Consider the following 20,767-nt stretch of genomic DNA (forward strand, 5'->3'; position numbering starts at 1 on the left):
AATTAATGGTGAAGAATGAACCATTAAATAGCATAAATTCCACAACATTCCTGGGAATCACTTTAGATGCTAAACTTCAATGGGGTCCTCATATTGAAACTTTGTCAAAAAGGCTCAGTTCGGCTGCTTTTGCAGTGAGAAAGATAAGGCAATTAACTGACATTGAAACGGCAAGGCTAGTATATTTTAGCTATTTTCATAGTATAATGTCATACGGCATATTGTTGTGGGGCTCAGCCGCGGACATTGAAACTGTGTTTGTTCTGCAGAAGAGAGCAGTGCGGGCCATTTATAACCTTGGACCCCGATTTTCCTTGAAAGATTTTTTTAAGGAAATAAACATACTGACAGTAGCTTCACAGTTCATTTATGAAAACCTTTTATATGTCCGCAAAAATATAGAGCAATTCACGAAAAAGAGCGATTTGCATAACTTTAATACAAGAAACAAAAATAAACTTGCCGTTCCAAATTTCAGATTGCATAAGATTGGTAATTCATTTATGGGAAAATGTATTAAATTCTTTAATAAATTACCACAAACTGTTGTAGAACTACCCATTCATAAATTCAAAGCACATATTAAAAGTACCTTAATGAAAAAGGGCTACTATAAAGTCGATGATTATTTAAAAGATAAAAATGTTTGGGATACGTTACTGCCTAGCTCGCATAAATATTTATAACTTTGTACATTTTAAAGCATGTAAACCTTTGAAAAAGAGGCTGACAATAGTGACTGAGTTTCTTGCGCTGCTTCTTCTCAGCACTGGCCCATTTATTGTCCTGAAGCAGTGGTAGGGTTAATACTGGGACGTGTAAAAGTGCTTTTTTTAAGCCTATTTACAGAAATAAATGAGTTTTAATGAGTTTTTAATGAGTTTTAATTGTACTTATGTAAAAGATAAGTATAGACACTAATATAACGTTTATTACATAACGTCAATCTGTGCTATATTAAACGTTTCCAAGGGCGTAGGCGTGAAAATATTTTCTTTGAACACAAGCTTTGTCACATAATTATTAAGTTCTATAGCGCTGACCCTCGTGACCTCATAAGAACCCGTAGCCCGAAGGCCGAATAGGATGTCATGCTAAAAATAAAATCTGCCATTACGCGATCAGCCGAGCATAGAGGACTTGACATTTACGCGTTACGGCTAATAAATGTAGGCACAGGCATTCAGTAAACAGCCGCGGTCCAAACTGATTTCCGACCGTAAAGGTTGCCCTGAAGGCTTCGTAGATCCCCTATATTGCAAAATTCGTAAATCAAGCTGTCACAGATTTCGGGCTGTTGCTACGCTGTAAAAAATTTCCTTAGAACAAGTTGGGAAATTGGTTATTTTGATGTTTACGGTAGAGTAGGTATATACATCCTGATTTTTTCTGTAACCTAAAGTTACGTATACAGAGTGAGCAATGGGTTAATATCGGTCAGCCGGGCTAAATCAGAAATTATTGGAGACGCGGGCACTATTTTCTGCTCTAAATTGAGTTACATATTATTCTAGATTTCTATGAAAGTAGATATACCTAGTTTCTTTATGAAATAACTAGAATTTTGTATCATACAAGGCTTGGCACTCGTCATTTGGCACTGTATGCATGCTTTCTGTGAATTCACATCGTTTTTGCTCACAATTTTTTGCTTACCTACACAGTATCACTTGCCATTTCAACATAACTGACACGGTGACAAAAATATAATCATGTAGATAACTTAACGGCAATTCCCATGTCATCCCGAACGTAACAAATGAATCGCTTGTCAAGAATTAACGTCTATTAGTTGGCAAGCTTCAGGGATAGCTGTCAAAGAATTCCAGGGAAGCGTCCTAGTGCGGGTCAAGACGGGCGAACCAAGGCCCCGTTTTCCCCCTGTTTTCGCAATTTCCTTACTGATTGGCAACATTAAGCCTGATGAGGGTGCCGCCCGCCCCGGTGCCGCTACGGTATTGGCCTAAAAGAATGGGGCAAGGTAGCCCCAGTTGCCACTATTAAGGCAATTGGCGATGTTTTTTTTTTTGTAAGTAAGTGCTATTGGAATGCACTTGCAATTGGAGGCGATGTTAGTCAGGTAAATAGATAGGTTATGAAAGTCCAATTTCTTTAATATACTGGATTAACCATCACATTATAAACAGCTACAACGATATTTCAACAAATGGGTCTTATAAGAACATGGACAAGAAGAACAAAGTTAGGCCCTGTATTGATTTGGGAACTGAGAACTTAGACTCCCCGCAGTCAATTTTGATTTGTAAGAAGAATCGGCCGATACTTACCAATGCGTGCACTTTCATACATGTATGTCCGTACTGACAGCCCGACCCAACTATCGGTCTATAAAAATTCTGTGGTCTGCGGCTTGACAAGTTGTCGATCATAGGTATCTCAACTAGAGACCGTGCTTTGTGATGCCATTATGGAGAGAGCATACTGTCGATTTTGTTTCATTTGTGTCATTGGAAACGTTGACTTATACTTGTCCTTTGGAACGGAAAACCGTTTTCTGAACATTGAAAATTCGCTGATGGCTGATTGAATAGCGTTGAAATTAAAGCGTTAGCAGCATTACAATCGTTTAAAGCAGAACAATTTGATTATTTTAGCGTACCTATTTTTATTCAAAAATATCAGAAAATCATTAGTATTAAAATATTTAAATAGATGGATATGCCCAATGTTACTGAAATAAACGCGAATTTACTTGGATATTTTCTTATATTTTTCACTCTTTTACCTCTGATCCCTCACTGTCCTCAACATTTTTTTCTACACAAACTGTTGAAATATGTACAACTCAATCAGGAGTGAAAAATGAAATCTTATTCGACTAAACTTCATATTATTTCCAGGCAACTTAACGTAGGTACACTTAATCATCTAGAAGTGCGAACAATCAAGCTTCAGTGGTAGTAGCACGAGCAAATTATAAGCTTATTAATCTAGGGATTATTAATAGTGCTGTGAATATTATAAATATAAATAAGTATACCTGAACGTGACCATAGAGTTCGTAAGGCAGACACGTGATAAATTACTTAGGCTGGGTTGCACCATCTTACTTTAACTTTAACAAACGTTAACAATCTGTCAAACTCCATATAAAAAGCACCGGTTATCGTTATAGTTACGATCAAAGTTAGGTGGTGCAACTCAGCCTTAGTTTGCGGCGTGGGCACGAGCCCATTCTGAATTCAGGGCGGAAGTCAGAAGTATGTTCGTGGGACTTAATGAATAATTTGGGAACCCCTTAGATCACCTTCTAACGTAATTAGTGTTACTAGCCCGAAATGTTCGGAAATCATCGCCGTGAATAATTTATAATTTTCAGCCGTTTGTCTTATTAAAACACCTGTTTTGAACTTATTTGGGAAATTATAATTCTTTGGACACTTTTTACGGATATTAATTACTAAACTTAGAGTCACTCGTTTTTATAAGACAGTGAAAAGTTGAGAAAGTAATAAGTTTTAAGTCTCAGAATGTGTCGGAATTCCTAAAGAATGCATAAGAGTAATAAACACTTCAGAGTATCTCTAAGGATAAAAACATGGTACCTATTTTATATCTGGGCGGGAATGGACCCCATAACCGCTGGTGGCTATATTCTGGTACGCAAACCACCAAGCTAGGCAGCAGTTTTATTTCGAATTTACATTTCGAGATCTAAAACTTCAGTGACATAGCTTAAACCGTATCTCTAAAGCGTTTAATCTGAAGATTCGATAAGACTTTGAGCTCTGCTCACTCAAACACTTTTAACAACTTTGGCTCAACTAACCAGAGTTAGCGGCAAATTAACTACTCCCCGAATTAATGAGAAGACACGGCGACGCTGTGACAGTAACGGGGACACTAATGCGCAAAGTGGCACTAATGTACCATTTGTCACGGCCGCCATGAATTAGTTTTGTTATCCAAAATAATGAGTGTTATTCTTGAAAGAAAGCGAGTATTATTTATGAAGGATGTTGCCAAATAAAAAGCACAGAGTTTCTATTGCATAACGCTATCCAAAATAGAGCAAGGACGTGCCAACCACTCCTTTCCATGCTTCCCATTATACTGCCAAAACTATGTCATGAAAGTGAAACGTTATAGAACCGTTATGTAATTAACACGCTTATAAAAAAGTTTCTAGGTACCTAAATAATTTGTAATGAAGTGTTCATAGTGTTAAAATACATTTGGAAAAAACTAACGAGCCCTGCTAGTTAGACTTATTTGGAAATAGGCCGTCTTTGTCTAATTATCTAATATGCAACGCAGTGTAGAGTTCTCTCAGCATAAAGCGGGGATTATATCATCGTATCAAAGCTTAAGCTGAAAACCTGTCCGTGAAGTTTTGCAAAAAACGTACACCAATAAAAAATTAACAAACTGGAAGTCACAAAAGCAAAACATATCCGAAAACGCAATCCCGGCTCGCGAGGATCACGGTTCGTTGTGTCCAATACCTTCGTTTTGTGTCGCCATCCATTTAAATTTTGATGACTTCACTGTCACTATTTGTTGGGCTTTTGGTTTGTTCGCCACTACGGTTTTGTTGCTCACTACTGGATTTTTTCAAGTTGACTGACATTACTTCCCGATATTCCAATACAGACGGTACCGCGGTTTTTTTTTTTTCAGAAAATATCGTTGAGAAAATATTGGCAAAAAGCCATTTTCCGCGGGTAAAATAGAGCTATAAAAGAGTGAGGACAAAGGCTCCAGCATCAGAAGTGCTCTGCGATAATGAGGTGCAGCATCTAGCTAGCTTAATAGTATCATATCAGTAGGCGTAGCTTAGATTGTAGTGATTTGACAAACATATTTTAATGGATTATAAAAAAATCAAATAACAATACATACATCATAACAATACAGTCATCGCATACAAGCCTTACAGAAAGTAAACAATACGCGTTGGACCTGTTAATACTTGCAAAATTATGAAAGTAGGTATACCTTTCTGAAAATTGAGCTGCTGTAAAAACCATTATTTACTTCAATTAATCCGAGTCCTTCCAAACCCACGTTCATTTGAATTTTCCTTTATAAATGTTTATTCGAAAAGCGAGATACTCAAATTACTCGGGCGCACATCTAATCACGAAATCCACAAAGTTGTGCGACAGAAAACCTGAGCTGTGTAGGTGAATAAAGTTCACTGGCTTCGAATGTGGACGGGAATGCATCCACAGTAATTTCGGGTAAATAAATATACTGCGCTCTCGTTCTCGTACCAGAATACTTCTTTGCCGGGGTTATCTTTATTTTCCTAATTGCTCGACTGGAAACTAAACCCACTATTCACTTGGTACTTAGGACTTTTCGACTGGATAGAGCAAGAGTTTATTTTTTGCTTATTTTGTTTTAATCTAATACGCAGTCGATAGTTTTAGTATTATTTTAATCATGTGATAACTTTTCTTCTCTTTTGATTATTTTTTATGATAAGATCAGATTAAATTCAATAGCTTTTCTGATAGTATGCGGTAGTTTTTCTGATAATACTTTATCTAAAGGTTTATTTACTCTGACTCTCCTGATGTTAACTTACGAGTATCAACTGGGTACACTTGATTCCGAAGATAAAGATTCAAGTTAAACTGTGAGTCTGGTTTGATAGATAGTTAAAATCACCAGAGGCCAGCCAGAAATAGCTAGGCTCATAGGCTATCGCCTCTAGATTGCGTAGAACAAGTATCGCGTACGGCACTTGGCACCACAACATTGTTCGTGGGACAGGCAACTCTGCCAGTGGCCATTGAAGCGGCGTTGCATTGTTAGCGACTTCAGCATTATGCTGCGACATATTCTGCACATTCCGCCCGTTAAATGCTCGTAGTGCCTGCAAAAGTTCAGCCTTAACCCTTACACGACCATAAGATATCTAAGACTAAATATAAGTAACGTATTATTATTTTTATTTGTTTTGGGTCTAAAATAAAGAAATATCACCAGAAAAACAAAGTGGGGTGCACAGTTTTTCTGAAATTTCATGGGAAATATTTTTCCCTGTGGGCTATAAGGGTAAATGAAATAATAGTAAGGTTTGACTCATAAGTATTTTATTTATTGCTTTATAACACAAAAAATATAAATAAAAATGATAGAAGAATAATACACAAGGGTATGTAATGACTGTACATGTAAAATTATTAATTATTAGATAATTTTACATGTCTTGTGTAATCATGTGGTGGTGATTCTCAAGATTGCTCAGGAGCGGTTCTTCTACGCAGGGTTCTTTGTGCAACTCTATGTACACTCAGTACGCGTTGTTCATAGCATTATCTATCTAGAACATAAAAAAGAGACGCAACCGCCGCTGTGGTCTAGTAGAAAGACCATCTGCTTCTTAGCCAGAGGTACCGGGTCCTATTCTCAGTGGGGGCAGATTTATATTCTGTTTGGTTTGGTTGGTGACAGGGCTTGTTCTTAGTCCACCTGGCTAGCTACCACCATCGTACCAAAACAAGTCTGTCGCCATATAAAACAATGCTAGCTAGCACCATTGTTGTGTTCCGGCATTTGGTAATATAGCCAGTTCCTCTGTTCTAGAGGATTCCGGGTGATGCTCGCCTACACCTTCAGCTTGATCATCATTTTCCATCAGGAGAGATGTTGGCTAAATAAGAATATGATAAATGCGCAAAGCCTCATGAGCTTTATGATAAAGCTCATAAAGGCTTTGCTTTGGCCCATAAGGTCCACACAACCCAGTATATTATTGCACCACTGGATCACTTCCGTTCTTCTAACATTTTTTTTAGTGGTTCCTGCTTGTCTCCTCTTTACTGTAGCACTATCTAGGCATTTCTGTAAAAAAAAATAGATAAACATAATAAAAATACATGAAAACAGTAAATTACTAAAAAGTATTCCATATACTAACAATACAATAAATATGCCTGTTATGGACCACAGGGAAGAATATTTCCCTAAAGATAATTTGGCATTATTGGGTATTTGTGCTCATTATTTGCAGTTTGCTTTACTATTACATAAAACTGTACTTACCGAATAATATAAAACACGTGAAGAAAGACAGTAAATATATTATTACAAGTCTAAAAAACTTCAGAATAATACGAAGTTCGGCCGGTGAATGTTTTGGTTTTGTCGCAAGAAAAATTCGACAGTTCTTTTTTTTATCCAAGTTCTGAAAGACATTAGCTACCTTGATTATACGTTCTATTATGACATTCAGTAAAAAAAATATCGATTGGATAATAATTGAATAATTATTGACGAGTTTTAAAGAAGGGAAAAATATTTCCCTTGGTCGTGAAAGGGTTAAACAATTTGCCGAAGATAACAAGGCTACAACTAGTTTGCGGACGTTTAGGTTCACAGAATTCCAATATTGGTCTGCTGTGTATTTGAATCAATATTCGGAATTCTATTACGTTTTGTTATCATCTACCGTCGGTCATCGGTTGTTTTCTTTCAACTGTTACCAGAGACCTCGCGTAGCTATATTATTGCTACATCTCGTTAGAAGTAAGAAAGAAAGAAAGAAAAAATATTTATTTGGTATCAAAGATATAACAATACAAATAAATATAAAGAACAAAAAAATAATTATTTTTACCAAATTGGCCACTGCTCAGTATAAGGCCATACGCACTCGGGAGCACGTTACGGCCACTGGTATTCTGCAGATACGTTAGAGGTTGTGTTGCATTGTACCTGCCATTCTGCCAAAAAGCAGCCAGGTATACTCGTTTCACAAAAAAATATATTAAACTCAGAAAGGTGCGATACAGTAAATAATAAATTATTATCTGCCCCAGTGGAGTGGAAACCGCCACTATGCGTGTATCTAACAAATAACCAAATACAGAATACGATTAAGCTGCGTTTCAACTGAAACCGCATATTATTATTGAAAATAGGCAATTATCTAGTTTTTTGTCCACTTTGGCCACATTACACGAGCTTTGTTCCATGTTGTGGGTAAATAAAAAGTGAATAATTTATGGCACGATAAAAGCCAATACGAAGTCGATTAGGCACAAGCCTCGTATTAAACCCCCATAAAGCTGTTGACAATTCAATCTATTGCGATCGTTTGACTGATTGAGCTTGGATTACTGACTCTACTGAATGTAAAATGAATAAAAAAAATGTTGGATTTACTATTTATTATAATTATCTTTTGTATTAGTTTTTGAAAATGAAATGTTAGAAACTAAATTGGGTAGAAAGGTAGAAAAGGGAATTAATATTTTTTCTTAGGCCCAGAATGTTTCTTTGTATGTAAATGGTAGTATGGAAATGTGTTCTATTTCTGTTATGAATGGTATTCATAATATGCGTCAAATTACTTGGTTTTAATCAAATTTGTTTTGTTTCAGACCTCGCACAGGCGTGGTAGGTGTGCTGCTCAGAGTCGCGCGGCCCCTCCTGTGACTAGCCAGGGCTCTCGCGAACGGAACGGGCGGCGGATTGTAAGTAAAACAGATTAATTACGAGTATATAGAACCATTTACTTATATCCCATGGCTGGGCAAAGGTTGACGCTATTCTTCATACATATCCTTTCAGGGCCCACATTCGCGTGGTTTCTCATAGTTACCTTGTTACGTGTCACTATTGAGTCGTCCACCAATAACGTTATTGGATATTTTTTTTGTTAGCCAATAGCTGACCCAGGCCAGTTAGATTAAAAAAACAGTAATGTTTTCTAAAATCTATTGATTTTATTATCTTAAACCCATTGCTAAGAAACATGATGATGAAAGAACTTTGGAAAACCGAATGTGATTTTCAGAATGTTAAGCCTTCTAGTTTGATGTTCACATTAATTTAGGTACGGTAATGAACCAGCGACGGGATAAGTTCGGTAAAAATGCAATTTGTCATGCACCGATAGACTGAAAGCCTCAAAAACGTATATTCTTTGCAGGTATACAGATTACCGTGTGCCTGTTTTCCATTACGCATTCCATTTTTGTAATCTGTACGAGTACATTTTAAATAACGCACGAGCTGGTTGAATTACTCAATTTATTTTGATTTTCACTGGAAATCTGTTTTCGACTGGTGATATTGAGACCCGTGTCGAGCGAGCTGATACATTTCATTTGAGAGGTTCTCAGCGAATTCCTTCGTACATATGTTCCACATACAGAATGTAGGTTGTGGCTTGTGGAAAACTCGCTCAGCGCTGGGAAATTTCCACTCCAATACACAGATAGGTACATAATAATATTTGCGTTCCCTTCGAATCACTGTAGCCTCTCATGTGTGAATAGGAAGTGATTCAAGTTGAATTCGTGGTTGATCCGCGGACCGTTGCAACTGCAACCAAATTGCGTTACAATTATAGTCTAATAATACTAAAACATACGAGTAATGAACAGTTAAATTAGTTCAACTATCGCGCAAAACAAATTAAGTTTAACTGTTTTCCTTTACTAAACAACACCAATGGTCTTTACCCACAACATATAAATTGTGTTTATTATAGATTACTTGGATACTAAAGAAAATTCCTCCTGATTTATTTTGAGATTAGGGGATTATATGGGTCCGACCGTAGTTACTTCTCAATGCGTAAATGGGTTTTCTTTGGTTATGGCTTTCGACTCAAATATTTGGGAGCTATGACGTTATAAAACACCCATTGGATGAAATTACAGTCGTTTACCACTATTTTTGTTTACATAATAAGTCACTTCAAGTTATGTAAAAAAATATTTTTGAATTTGATTAAACCAAGCACATTTAATTTTGTGTTTTAAAATGTGTTCGTCATTTCAGCAGGTAGATTTCATATCAGTTGAAAGCATTGAAGGGCTTAAAGTTTAGGTTTTTTTTTATGCATAACAAGGCAGGTATTTAACCACATTAATTTACATTAGAAGATGCAAAGAAGACTGAAATGTGTTTTAGCTTCAGGTATAACGAATCTCGGAAGCAAGTCCAATTTATGTCAATGCGAGCAGCTCTCTATTCGAAGAGTCGTGTTCGGCGACTAGTGGACGTTAAAGTTGAACGAATTGAATGTTTGAATGGGATACTCGTAAAATTCCCTCTGTATGACGCAGGAAACGGTTTCGACGCAGAATATATTCCAGCTCGGTGTGTTCTAGGGAGTAAATGAGTAATAAATAATGAGAGAGAAGTCAGCAACGTCGTTACGTTGGATAGGATGGGGTATTTGTACAATAAAGTAGTGTGTAAACAACGGTTCTTCTAATGTCATTATAGGGATACGCACGAATAAAATATAGAAAGCTAGTTTTCTAAGGGATTCTATTGTCGTTTGTTGACTTGACTAACATCGATTTGTAGAAGGTAAATAAATAAATCGTAAATGCAAAGTTATTGCTAATAAATCTGAAGATTTAATCTAATCAGTAGTTGGGTAACTGGCAGTTTCATCTGATTTTAAGAGGAGTGTAATTTTCGCAATTTCGTCAAGTTTTCCTCATTGCCTTCGGGGCAAATTCTTTTGTTCTCCTCTTCTAAAGGGTGAATTTTTGTGTTGCAGAGGCGTGGGGCGCGGCGCGTGGCGGCGGCGCGGGCGCGGGCGGCGCCATGACGCGGCGCCCGCCACCATGACGCTGCCGCCGCCCGCGCGCCCCGCGCACCCCGCCGCGCATCGCGCAATGCGCTATTACCGCATCTGGATCTACGCGTGCAACGGCGCGCTGCTGCTGGGAGCGCTGGCGTTCTGCGCGGCGGCGGGCCGCGCGCTCTCCGACTACCGCCGCGCGCTCGTGCCCGGGCTCGGGGCCGCCCAGCCCGGCTTCCTCTACGGGTACGCCGCACTGCCCGCGCAGGCGGGCCTGCTTCAGCTGCTCGGCTGTCTCGCCGCTCTCCGCCTCTCCGAGCGAATGCTCAACGCCTACTGGCTCGCACTCCTGGCGTTGCTCGTCGGCGACGCCGCCATCGGGGTCTACTGGGCGTTTCGGTTCGAACGCGTCTGCAGGGAACTGCGGCCCCAACTTCGGATACGCCTCGCGAAGGAGTACGACACAGACCTAGACTTCGCCGAAGCCTGGGATAGGCTTCAGAGAGAGCAGCGCTGCTGCGGGGTGACGGGTCCGGCAGATTTCGCCGCGTTTAACCGCACCACGCTTCCGCCGAGTTGTTGCCGAATACCTGCGCACACGCCGGCCGTGACGCCGACGCTGCTCGCCGCGACCTCCGCGTCGTCGCCGGTGCCGTTCACCCCGATCCACTGCGCCCCCCATTCGGCCGCCTGCGCGGAGCGGCTCCTCGTTTGGCTTCGACGGACAGCAGACGCGTTGTTCGTGTTAGGGTATTGTGTTATAGCATTCTTAAAATTGTGCTTCCTCGGAATCCTCCGATACGAAATAAAGGAGATGATTCAGAAAATTAGAATATTACGAAGCGAAATGGGGGCGGGCGAACTTCTCGACGGGAGCCCGATACACGGCGGGCCCCTGTCGCAGACGGTGATAGTGAACGCGGTGAACGCGAACGGCGGCGTGCGAGCGCACGGGGGCAGCCCGGAGCGGGCCGGCGAGCGGGAGGCGCTGCTGGGGCGGGCGTCGGAGCCGCGGCGCAGCACGCACGACGAGCCGCTCGGGCCCAAGACGGTGAACGGCAACAACAACTGCGAGATGCGCGAGCTGGCGCGCGGCGAGTACAGGCCGCTGGCGGCGGACAGTGCGGCGACCCGGATCTGACTAAGATGTTACCTGGAGCGGTTGTTCGGGCGGCGCTGGCGGTCGTTCTCGGCGACCGGCTTCGAGTCGGAGCTGCCGCCGGCGCGCGCGCCGCCCGCCGTGGTGCGCCGCTCGGCCGCGCGCGTGCGCCTCGACCACCGCCGCCACACCCGCTCCGAGTTCGAGCTGTGAGCGCGCCGGACCGGGCCCGGAGCTGAGCGTCGCCCTTTCAATTGCGATTACCGAAGCCCTTCGGTGTGACTTTACATGTTTTACTAGTCGTAGTGCAGTTCAGACTGTTCCGCCGACGAATGTCAGTGTTAAAGTGTTATTTACAAATAACGTTTTGAACTTTGAGTATGTGAAAGTGCATCGGACGTGAAGTGTAGTGTGTAACATAGACAAAGTGAATCCCACGAGCAAAGCTTGTGTTTAGTTCCTACGCTTGCCAGTTAAAGTTACTTTATGACATAGAGGGAGTAATTAAACATTTGATTTATGCTATACAGGGAAACTGTGAATACGTTGAGTTTCCTAGTGTGCGTATGATGGAGTGCAGACTTGTAAAACTGCGGTGATATACCACCAATGCGAGGTTCCTTAGCGCGGTCGATGCTGTATCGAGCGACTACACCATGCTATGTACCATAATGCACCAAGTTACTGAAATCAACAATTTACTGAACGATTGACTGTATTATGTTTAGCCGTAAGTTTAAAATGCTTTTTACTGTATACCAATAGACTAATGAACATACCAATATACGTAAGGTCGATCATAATAATTGTCTATGTCTACAACGTTTATTTAGGATTCGTAATATTTTAACTAAGGCTTTGAACACAAATATACCTAATTCTGAAACCTAGCCCGTGTACATCCACATGAATGTTGAGAGGTTCCTTTTTCATAGACCAAGTAGGTATTCACTATGTACCTTTGGTAATTTAGTTGTAGGTATCTGTTTTAATTGTGCACGAGACCCGACCAGTATTCATAGGTGTAGATTAGGAGTACTCCATACTTGCCCCCGCTTTTATTAGCTACAGCGCTAACACACTACTGATTAAGTTCCTGAGGTTTCGTATTGTGAAACGCCGACGCGGACTTTCCAAATTAAGAACACCTTTACGACTATAAAACCTTTTTGTCGTATCATGTAAATAATAATCATAATTTGTATGTGTAGTATGCGAGTATTTGTGCATGGACAGATCGACAAAAATAGTACTGATATGAGCTTAAACGACGTAGTGCCTACAATTATATGCTTGTAAACAATATAACGCGAACGAATGCATAAAGTTTACGTTTAAAGGCAGGCGAATTAAAGATTTCGTATAACACTTTATCATTGAATATTAGTTTTGAATGAGAGAAACATTGGATGCTGACTAGAGATAGCGCGGTTAGGTAGCGAACCCAGTAACAATAAAGTTATGGAATGTAGGTGAATAAAAGGCTGTGTCGAGTTTAGGTGAAACCTACCAAGAGAGCGCCGCAGTCGCACGCGCGGCCCTAGTCTACTAGTCAACTAGTACTCGCTGTATGAACTTACGATTGAATACCTACATACATATTTGTACTTATTACGACGTAAATTTATAGATATATTGTTTGTAATAACGAGTATGAATTATGTTCGCTTAGAGTAGGTATAATATTTTGGGAATTTATGCAGAAAAATAGTTTTTTAATATTGTTGTCACATGAATGTACCAATCTTATTAAAATTTGTACCTATATTCGGAAAGTTGAATAATTTGTAGCTAGGATCCAATCTAAATCCTGCATTTCTTCCAAAAAAACGGTAAAATAACATGTGCCTTGGCTTATAAAATCGTATAACTGATGTTATGTTTATTGTAAACTAATCGATATGAAGTACTAAACTCGTCTCTGATGTGCTGCCTACACCTTCGACCATCGTATACAACTTGTTTATTATAGGTGACTGCGTTGTTATGGGGACCCTGTAACTGTAGAGATTAATGTTTCTTATCTATAAATTGTACCTTACGAAGAGCACAGTTTTGTATTTGGGATATTCGTATTCTGCAATTACATGATGAACGGTTTCTAATAAAGTTTTGGCACAATTTTAGCTAAACTTCGTCATGAAATGGTGGATACGACGCATTCCAATGTGGAGCTATGAAGCTCCTTTGTTGGATTGTACGAATATTTGAGTTCTCTACCATCAATATTGGTTTATGTGTTCATCATTACGTGTTTTTACTAAGATAAAGTTGTTACAACTTTCCGAAGGTACGCACTAGGCGACTGAGAGCTAATATTATCATAATAAATGCATTAAATAAAGAGTTTGTTAAAATTTAACGATTTTTATTTATTTACATCCGTAGTAGTAGGTAAATAAAAAAAGTATTACTAAAATAATACGAGTAAGCTAACAAAAGAATAAAGAGGAATCACGAAATAGCCTCGCCTGAAAAATATTCAATGTTATGCAAAGTTGCAATAACTGTGCTTAATATGGAAACCTGAAAGACTTTTTTTTCTAGTACATAATCGTTCTACCGAGTCAAATTCCAGGTAAGTTTAAAAAAAATCTACTACAAAATTTACTCCGACATTTATGTTCGTTCATCATAACAGCATTAACAGCGACTATCAAAGTTTTATAACTCGAGTTTACTTATTTTTACTTACCTGAACTTTGTCTTCGGTGACTCTATAAGTCCTGTCCACGTTAGCGCCACCAATCACGAGCACGTCGCCATCCGGATTCGCGATCCGCGGCAAGTCGTAATCGCTATCGATTTTGTTGCTCGTCGCGCACGAGGTATGGAACCGTCTCGCCGCATTCGGCGAATTCATCCCCGGGAATCCAATATTCGAAGCAGTCAAATTGTCGGCATTCCCCAGCTTTTTAAATTCAACAGCGATGTCGGCGCCGACTTTCGCGTTGTTCTTTACGAGCGCGATGTCTGCGAGTCGTTAAGGAAAGAAATTGTGGCAATTATGTTCACTACCATCATTCGAGGATCGTTGCCGTTTCTGCTCGTTTAACACTAGAAAGGCCGCCGTCCCATTTTTGTCCCACTCGCGAGTTTGATCGCCTCTAACTTTTTTATTTTTCAACGAAAGTCCATGAAACTTTTAGACTTTTTCTGATTTATTGAATTTTATCATTTTTTAATGTTTTTGATAATATAACATAAATAGAAAATTTTTAAAAATCTGTTTTACCTAGAAGCGCCACTGGGACATTTTTGTCCCACCCTGGTATTTGCAACAATAATTCGACGAAGAGTCCTTGTTTCGAGGTGATACGAGAGTGGAGAGGTGAGGAGCGTTTAGGTGACTCGTGACAATGTAGAAATGTAAATATATTATACTAGTTTTTGCCTATGACCTCACTCGTGAGAAATGAAGTTTATCATAGAAAGACGTAATTTCTTGACACTTATCTTTGTTATTTGACCAAATAACTAAATATTAATCTAAATTATGGCCTATATTATGTTATTCTGAAGTATTAGCAATAAAACTGCAAAGTTTTATTAAGATCGGCTTAGTATTTCTTGCGTAAACCAGTGAAAAAATATCCATCGATCTAACCATGCATCCATACTCACTTAGTTCAAGTTCAAGGCATATATCCACCCATTCATCCTTCTTATCCATTTATTAGTCCATCCATCCTTCAATTAATCAATCTTTATTAACTTTTACATTTATATTATAAGTAGGAAGATAGCTTCTAGACATTGGCCAGTTCATACATTGTATGATTTGATACATTTTTAAAATGTGTGACTTATACAATTTTGAAAATGAAACGTACATACTTTTCATTGTAACTGGTAAAAAACTTCACTGTGTGTGTACGGATAACAGAAAAATAACTATACCTATAGAAATTCCTCAACACATAGAAGGATGTCTGTCACCAGAGAGACAAAAAAACCATACAAAAAAACTTTGTGCAAAATGCGCACTAATATTTGTAACATATTTATTTTTCCTTCAAAAATAATGATGACTAGTTAAAGTAGTAATTTCATAATTTTAATACAGTATAACACCATGTATTATGTGACTATTTTTATATGAAACCAAAAATATCTGACTTGTAATAATTCAGAATTTAAATTGAATACATTTATATTTTTCAAGAAATAAGTACATATTGATTTAACTATATAGATAAACCTTTTTTTAAGGATACCACAAATAGTTTAAATCATAATGTTCATGCCTGAAACTAAAAAATGTTACAAAATATATGCTGGGACAAAATTGACCCAGCGGCGCTTTTAGGGGGGTCGTAATCTTCGGCACTTCTAGTGTTAATTTACAGTCAAATTACGCAGCTACGAGCAGTCCGGCTTCTAATTAAGCATTTTTATAGAGCCATTAATCGAAGGTGTTAGATAGGGCTGGAACTGCGTAATGGAGTGTTAAGGTTAAGGGAGGTAGGGGAAACGTTTAAGCTGCTGATTTGACATCTGTATTTGAAGTAAATCTACTGTTACTTGCAGGAAGGTTAGTAAATAATTATTGTTATTTTGTTGTACTTAGTTGTGTCACATTTATTATTTAAAAAAGGATACTGGATTTGAGAGAATCACCGCCGGTAGCGTTGGCAACAGCAGAAAGTATGAATGGTGTTACTTCTTTGCCTTGGATACCCTTTTTCTTCGCATCTTCTAGCGCGGTGTTAATTGCCTTATCTATTACTGATTCTAAAAAAAAAACGAAAAACAATTAACAAATTGAAGTCGGTATCACAAAAGCCTTTGTAAAAGACATTACTAATACACAGCATCGTGAAAGTAGAGGTAAGTTGCCATATTCCAACTAAAATTGTATTTTAAGCAGCGGGCATTCGTTATAATGGGTTCAGCCCTTAGTCTAAACATCTCTATGGTGTTTTCAATATAGGCCCCGCCTCCATAACAAGCATTTTTAAGTATCTTAACTTTTTATTTACAACGAGAAAAGCTCTTGGTCTGCATCTCACCAGATGGTAAGCGATGATAAGTACTTAGTAGTAAACTCTAAATTTAATTTAAAATGGGTTAAAACTGCTTACCGTCCATGGCATATTCCTCTGGCACTGGCACTGCTATGACGATGCCTGACTGCAATCGCAGCGATTTAGCAGCACCTAGAACTTCTGCCGCTCGCCGCGCGTTCTCCACATTGTATGGGGCGCGGAATCCGGAACGCACCGTGTAGAATGCGGGGAATTCCGTGGTGTTCCCAAAAGTGCATACACACACGCCTTGGGTCTCCTAAAAATGTTTACATATTCAGGAAATTGTAAATATTAGAGTTAGTTGTACTTAGAGAGCTATGTATTGTTTTGCCGTGGAATTTTGATATTTTCTGCTAGTGGAGTTATAACTAAGTACACACCCCTGAAGATTACCCGGACAGTTGTGCCGTATTATCATCCTATATTGAGTTTTTAAAGAAAGAAAGAATTGTATTGTAGTTCAACAGTTCTGGGAATTTTAAAAATGAGGCGACAATAGCATAACAGGACTGCTGATTCGAGATTTAAGCAACACTAGTTCGATTCCCGTCGACCGTTGCACGTTGGACTAGTTAGTAATTGTGGTGCAACAATAGTTGTAACTTACTTCTAGGATTTAAATAGAGTTAATTACAAATTAGTAAACTTAAGGATAATACTTACCAAATATTCCAAAGTCCTCCCAATGTCAAGGATGGATTTGACGCCGCTACACACCACCAGGGTCTTGCTGCGTCCCAGCTCGTTAAGGTCCGCCGATATGTCCAAACTACTCTCACCTTCACGGTGTACGCCTCCTATTACAGTAATTAATTATATTAAACGACACCCTTTGTGCAAAATGTTATCGTATTTATAATATTTAGGTAAGGGTACGGCACTAAAGCCAAAAATAGCATTTTGTAACTTACACTCGAGGGAATTGGATATTGTGATTGCGTGCCTTTAGGGCAGGAACAGGTTTTGTTATAATTAATATCTCTCTATTTTCAAAGACAATGTCTTGTTTTGTCTTTCACTAGCTTTTGCCTTTGGCTTCGACCGTGAGAAATTAATTCAAATTGCATTTCAATTGCTACAAAAAATTCACAAACGTTTATGCTATACTTCTTTCTAGCAATACGATTAGATTAATCGTACTCAATAAGTAAGGTTTCTATGCCCCTGCCAGTTATTTCCAAAACTTAATTCACTAAACAATCAAGCTAAAACATTTCAAATACTCATTGGATTACTAAAATTAGTTTTAGGAAATGAATCCGCATAGTTTCAGTCTCCTAACATGTTTCCTCTCTGCTCTGGTAACTCTGCGGATTAAGTACGAGTGCTACTTATTTGACAAAGACTGCTAAGTACTTATAAAATGTGGTTATAAAAATTAAGACTAGAATATCATATAGGCAATTCGTATGATCAGAAGCGCAGCGTAGGACGTCCACCCACAAGGTGGACCGACAACCTCCGACCAACCGGCCTTTGTGGAAATCATTGGGGGAGGCCTATGTTCAGCAGTGGACGTCCTATGGCTGAGATGACGATGATGATGATGAAGATCAGAATATCTATCATGTAGGCTTGCCTAATTGGTGAAGTTCTTTTTATAGAAATCTATTCCACAAAGTGGCGGGAAATAACTAAAAAATGCGGATATTTTACAAACTAGTTACTACCTACCAAAGAATATAAAATAACACTCTGCTATCTCATTTTGCCTAACAGCTACTGAAAAATGCAATCACTTTATCGAAAACTTTTCACTATTTATATCGGTTTTTCCCTGCAGGTGGCGTTGATATCGATTGGAACTGCCAGCATTAGGTATATATTAGTACGCCCACACTTGCTTTATAACTGGAGTAGTAAGATATATGGAGCCAAGAACTTTTAAGAGGTAAGGATTTTTTAATTGAAATTACTTACTTAGCATTTAATAAAAGGTATTTTATATTTCTATAACGTTAAACGTATGATAAAAATAAGTAAATATTTTTCAGAACGTTATTTATGTTTTGAATAATAACTTACCAACTTTGGAATTTATAACCATTTGTTAGTCAGAACACCGCTCCAATCACTGAACTACACAAATATATTTGGCTACCAATGTAAGTACCTGTAGTAATTAATTCGGTTCCAATTACCTTAAACTGACCAAACGTTACGTAAATGAGTTTCATAACATTTTTCTCCAAATAGGCACATCTTTTTATGTATTTCCTTCAAAATAGAACACATATCAGCAGCCTGCCAAAAACATATTTTTGAGCTCATCCATAGAACATGAGGCCACGCGCTTTTCTCATTCGACATTATTTCCACCATTTAGAGGGAAAAGAGTGCGGTACCTACTTATACCTTAAACCGAGCTGAATAAGATTTACGTTCAATCCGTTTGTACGCTTTCAGTCATGAATATGAAATATCAGGAGCGAGGAGACAGCTGGGTTACCTACGAACGGAATAATATCATCGCCGGTGTTAACTTATGTATGGCTTGATTGACAGCCAAGTAATGGTCGATGAATCACAAACTTCTATACGTATGAAGAAACTTTAGTAAATGCGATCAACAGTAGCTGTAGAAAATGTAAGCAAAAATAGTGGCAAGTTACTTATACTCATAAGATATAATATGTCCGAATTTGCAATAGAAATAAATTCACCTAATAATAGTCCCATTTGTTGTTGAATTACATTACGGCTACATTTGGCAACGGCATTTCCAATTTGATTGACCTAGATTACTTTATGTAATGAATATCAATGAGTTGATGAATGATTTTATGAATTTTTTTGTTGTGAATATCCCACTTTGTGACTGTGAAATATGAACGGTACTTACTTATAATTAATAATACATTTAAATGCTGTTGACTTAACTCGATAAATACGGTAATTTACCTTTTAACTCGATAAAACATAACATAACAAAGTTTTGTCTATAAAACAAGTAATTAAAAGTGATTAGGTAAGTATAATTCTCTTGCAAGAGCGGTTCCTTTATAATTTGTTGTGGTCTCTTTTAATTGACGGAGACCAAATTTCCTTTGTAACAGTGAACAAAGCTTCATCTTACTTAACCTTAAGACCCTTTCTAAGTAAACGCAATATGGTTTTGAGAGAATCTACTCAATTACGAGTTGATTAGAAGTCCTCGATTAGTTATTACAAAAAAACCTCACTTTTTGTCCAAGCCAATCGGTCTGATTAAGTAAGGTGCTTTATTTCAAAGTCTCAAGCCAGAATGGTTACAGATGAATGAAGAAGAATTAACTTCATTTCTACAGTCAACAGCGCATTATTGTGGCATTAGTAAGTAAATATTTATCATGCATAATAGAATAGCTTTTATGACAACTACATAAGAGCTACAGTGAGTAGGTACCTACTTTTGATGTCTTCGGCACATTAGAGTATATTTCAATTTTAATACCGTCACGTGTATCGAAATGAAGATTGTGATATCGAGACGCGTGAGCATCGTTGCGAAAAAAACGATCGTTGGAAGAGAGTAAAGCGTAAGCTGCTTCCGTTCGAAATTCAATTTGTCCTCAACGAGATTTTGTAGTAACGCCATAGCTGCATAGGTAACGTGAGTGTAGAAGTGATGTAGCTCAAATGGTAACTAGAAATCTGTTGTGCATTTGCAGGTCATTTGAATCGGCTGGAGCATTACACGCATACAGCACTTTAGTTCAACGCAAATCTCAACCAGCTTACAGCTAGTTGTTTAGTTACGGCAGCAAGAGATTTGTTTATTCTGACTCGACATTAATCAATAACTTAATATCTGTAAAGTTATATAGAGCCGAAAGTCCTGAATACTATGAAACTAGTCTGTAATACCGCTTAAAAGTGGCGCCCAATGTGGGGCCGGCCGGCGCTATAATGTGTTTCCACAGAATTTGTTAACTTGATAAAAGTAACCTGAATATTGGGACAATTATCTGCATAAAGTGTATAAAAAATATAAATTAATATTAAAAATGTGTTGTCTCAGTTGCCAAAATAGGTAGGTATCTAAGCGTGCTATGCGTGTAATTAAAAGCCATGAATCCACCCGTGGCATAGTCGAAATTCATTGATATTCTGGTATGGCTTTAAACCGCGGATAAT

The 20,767-nt window shown here is 38.5% G+C and overlaps 1 protein-coding gene and 1 long non-coding RNA gene across 2 annotated transcripts in view; one reads left to right on the forward strand and one right to left on the reverse strand.

The window, feature by feature from the left end:
* Positions 1-10,542, forward strand: part of LOC135086486 (uncharacterized) — a 94,609-nt gene extending 84,067 nt beyond the window's left edge. Inside the window, exons 3-4 of the long non-coding RNA XR_010260501.1 lie at positions 8,358-8,450; positions 10,499-10,542. This is a non-coding gene — a long non-coding RNA (uncharacterized LOC135086486). The remainder of the gene's footprint in view (positions 1-8,357; positions 8,451-10,498) is intronic.
* The window catches only part of LOC135082443 (uncharacterized), a 155,047-nt gene that overhangs the window by 112,694 nt on the left and 21,586 nt on the right, over positions 1-20,767 (reverse strand). Inside the window, exons 4-7 of the mRNA XM_063977242.1 lie at positions 17,315-17,448; positions 16,706-16,907; positions 16,224-16,355; positions 14,317-14,594 (exon numbers count right to left, since the gene is read on the reverse strand). Of these exons, the coding sequence (XP_063833312.1) occupies positions 14,317-14,594; positions 16,224-16,355; positions 16,706-16,907; positions 17,315-17,448 (746 nt within the window). The remainder of the gene's footprint in view (positions 1-14,316; positions 14,595-16,223; positions 16,356-16,705; positions 16,908-17,314; positions 17,449-20,767) is intronic.

Source organism: Ostrinia nubilalis, chromosome 2 (assembly GCF_963855985.1).
Source record: "Ostrinia nubilalis chromosome 2, ilOstNubi1.1, whole genome shotgun sequence".
Taxonomy (NCBI): Eukaryota; Metazoa; Arthropoda; class Insecta; order Lepidoptera; family Crambidae; genus Ostrinia; species Ostrinia nubilalis.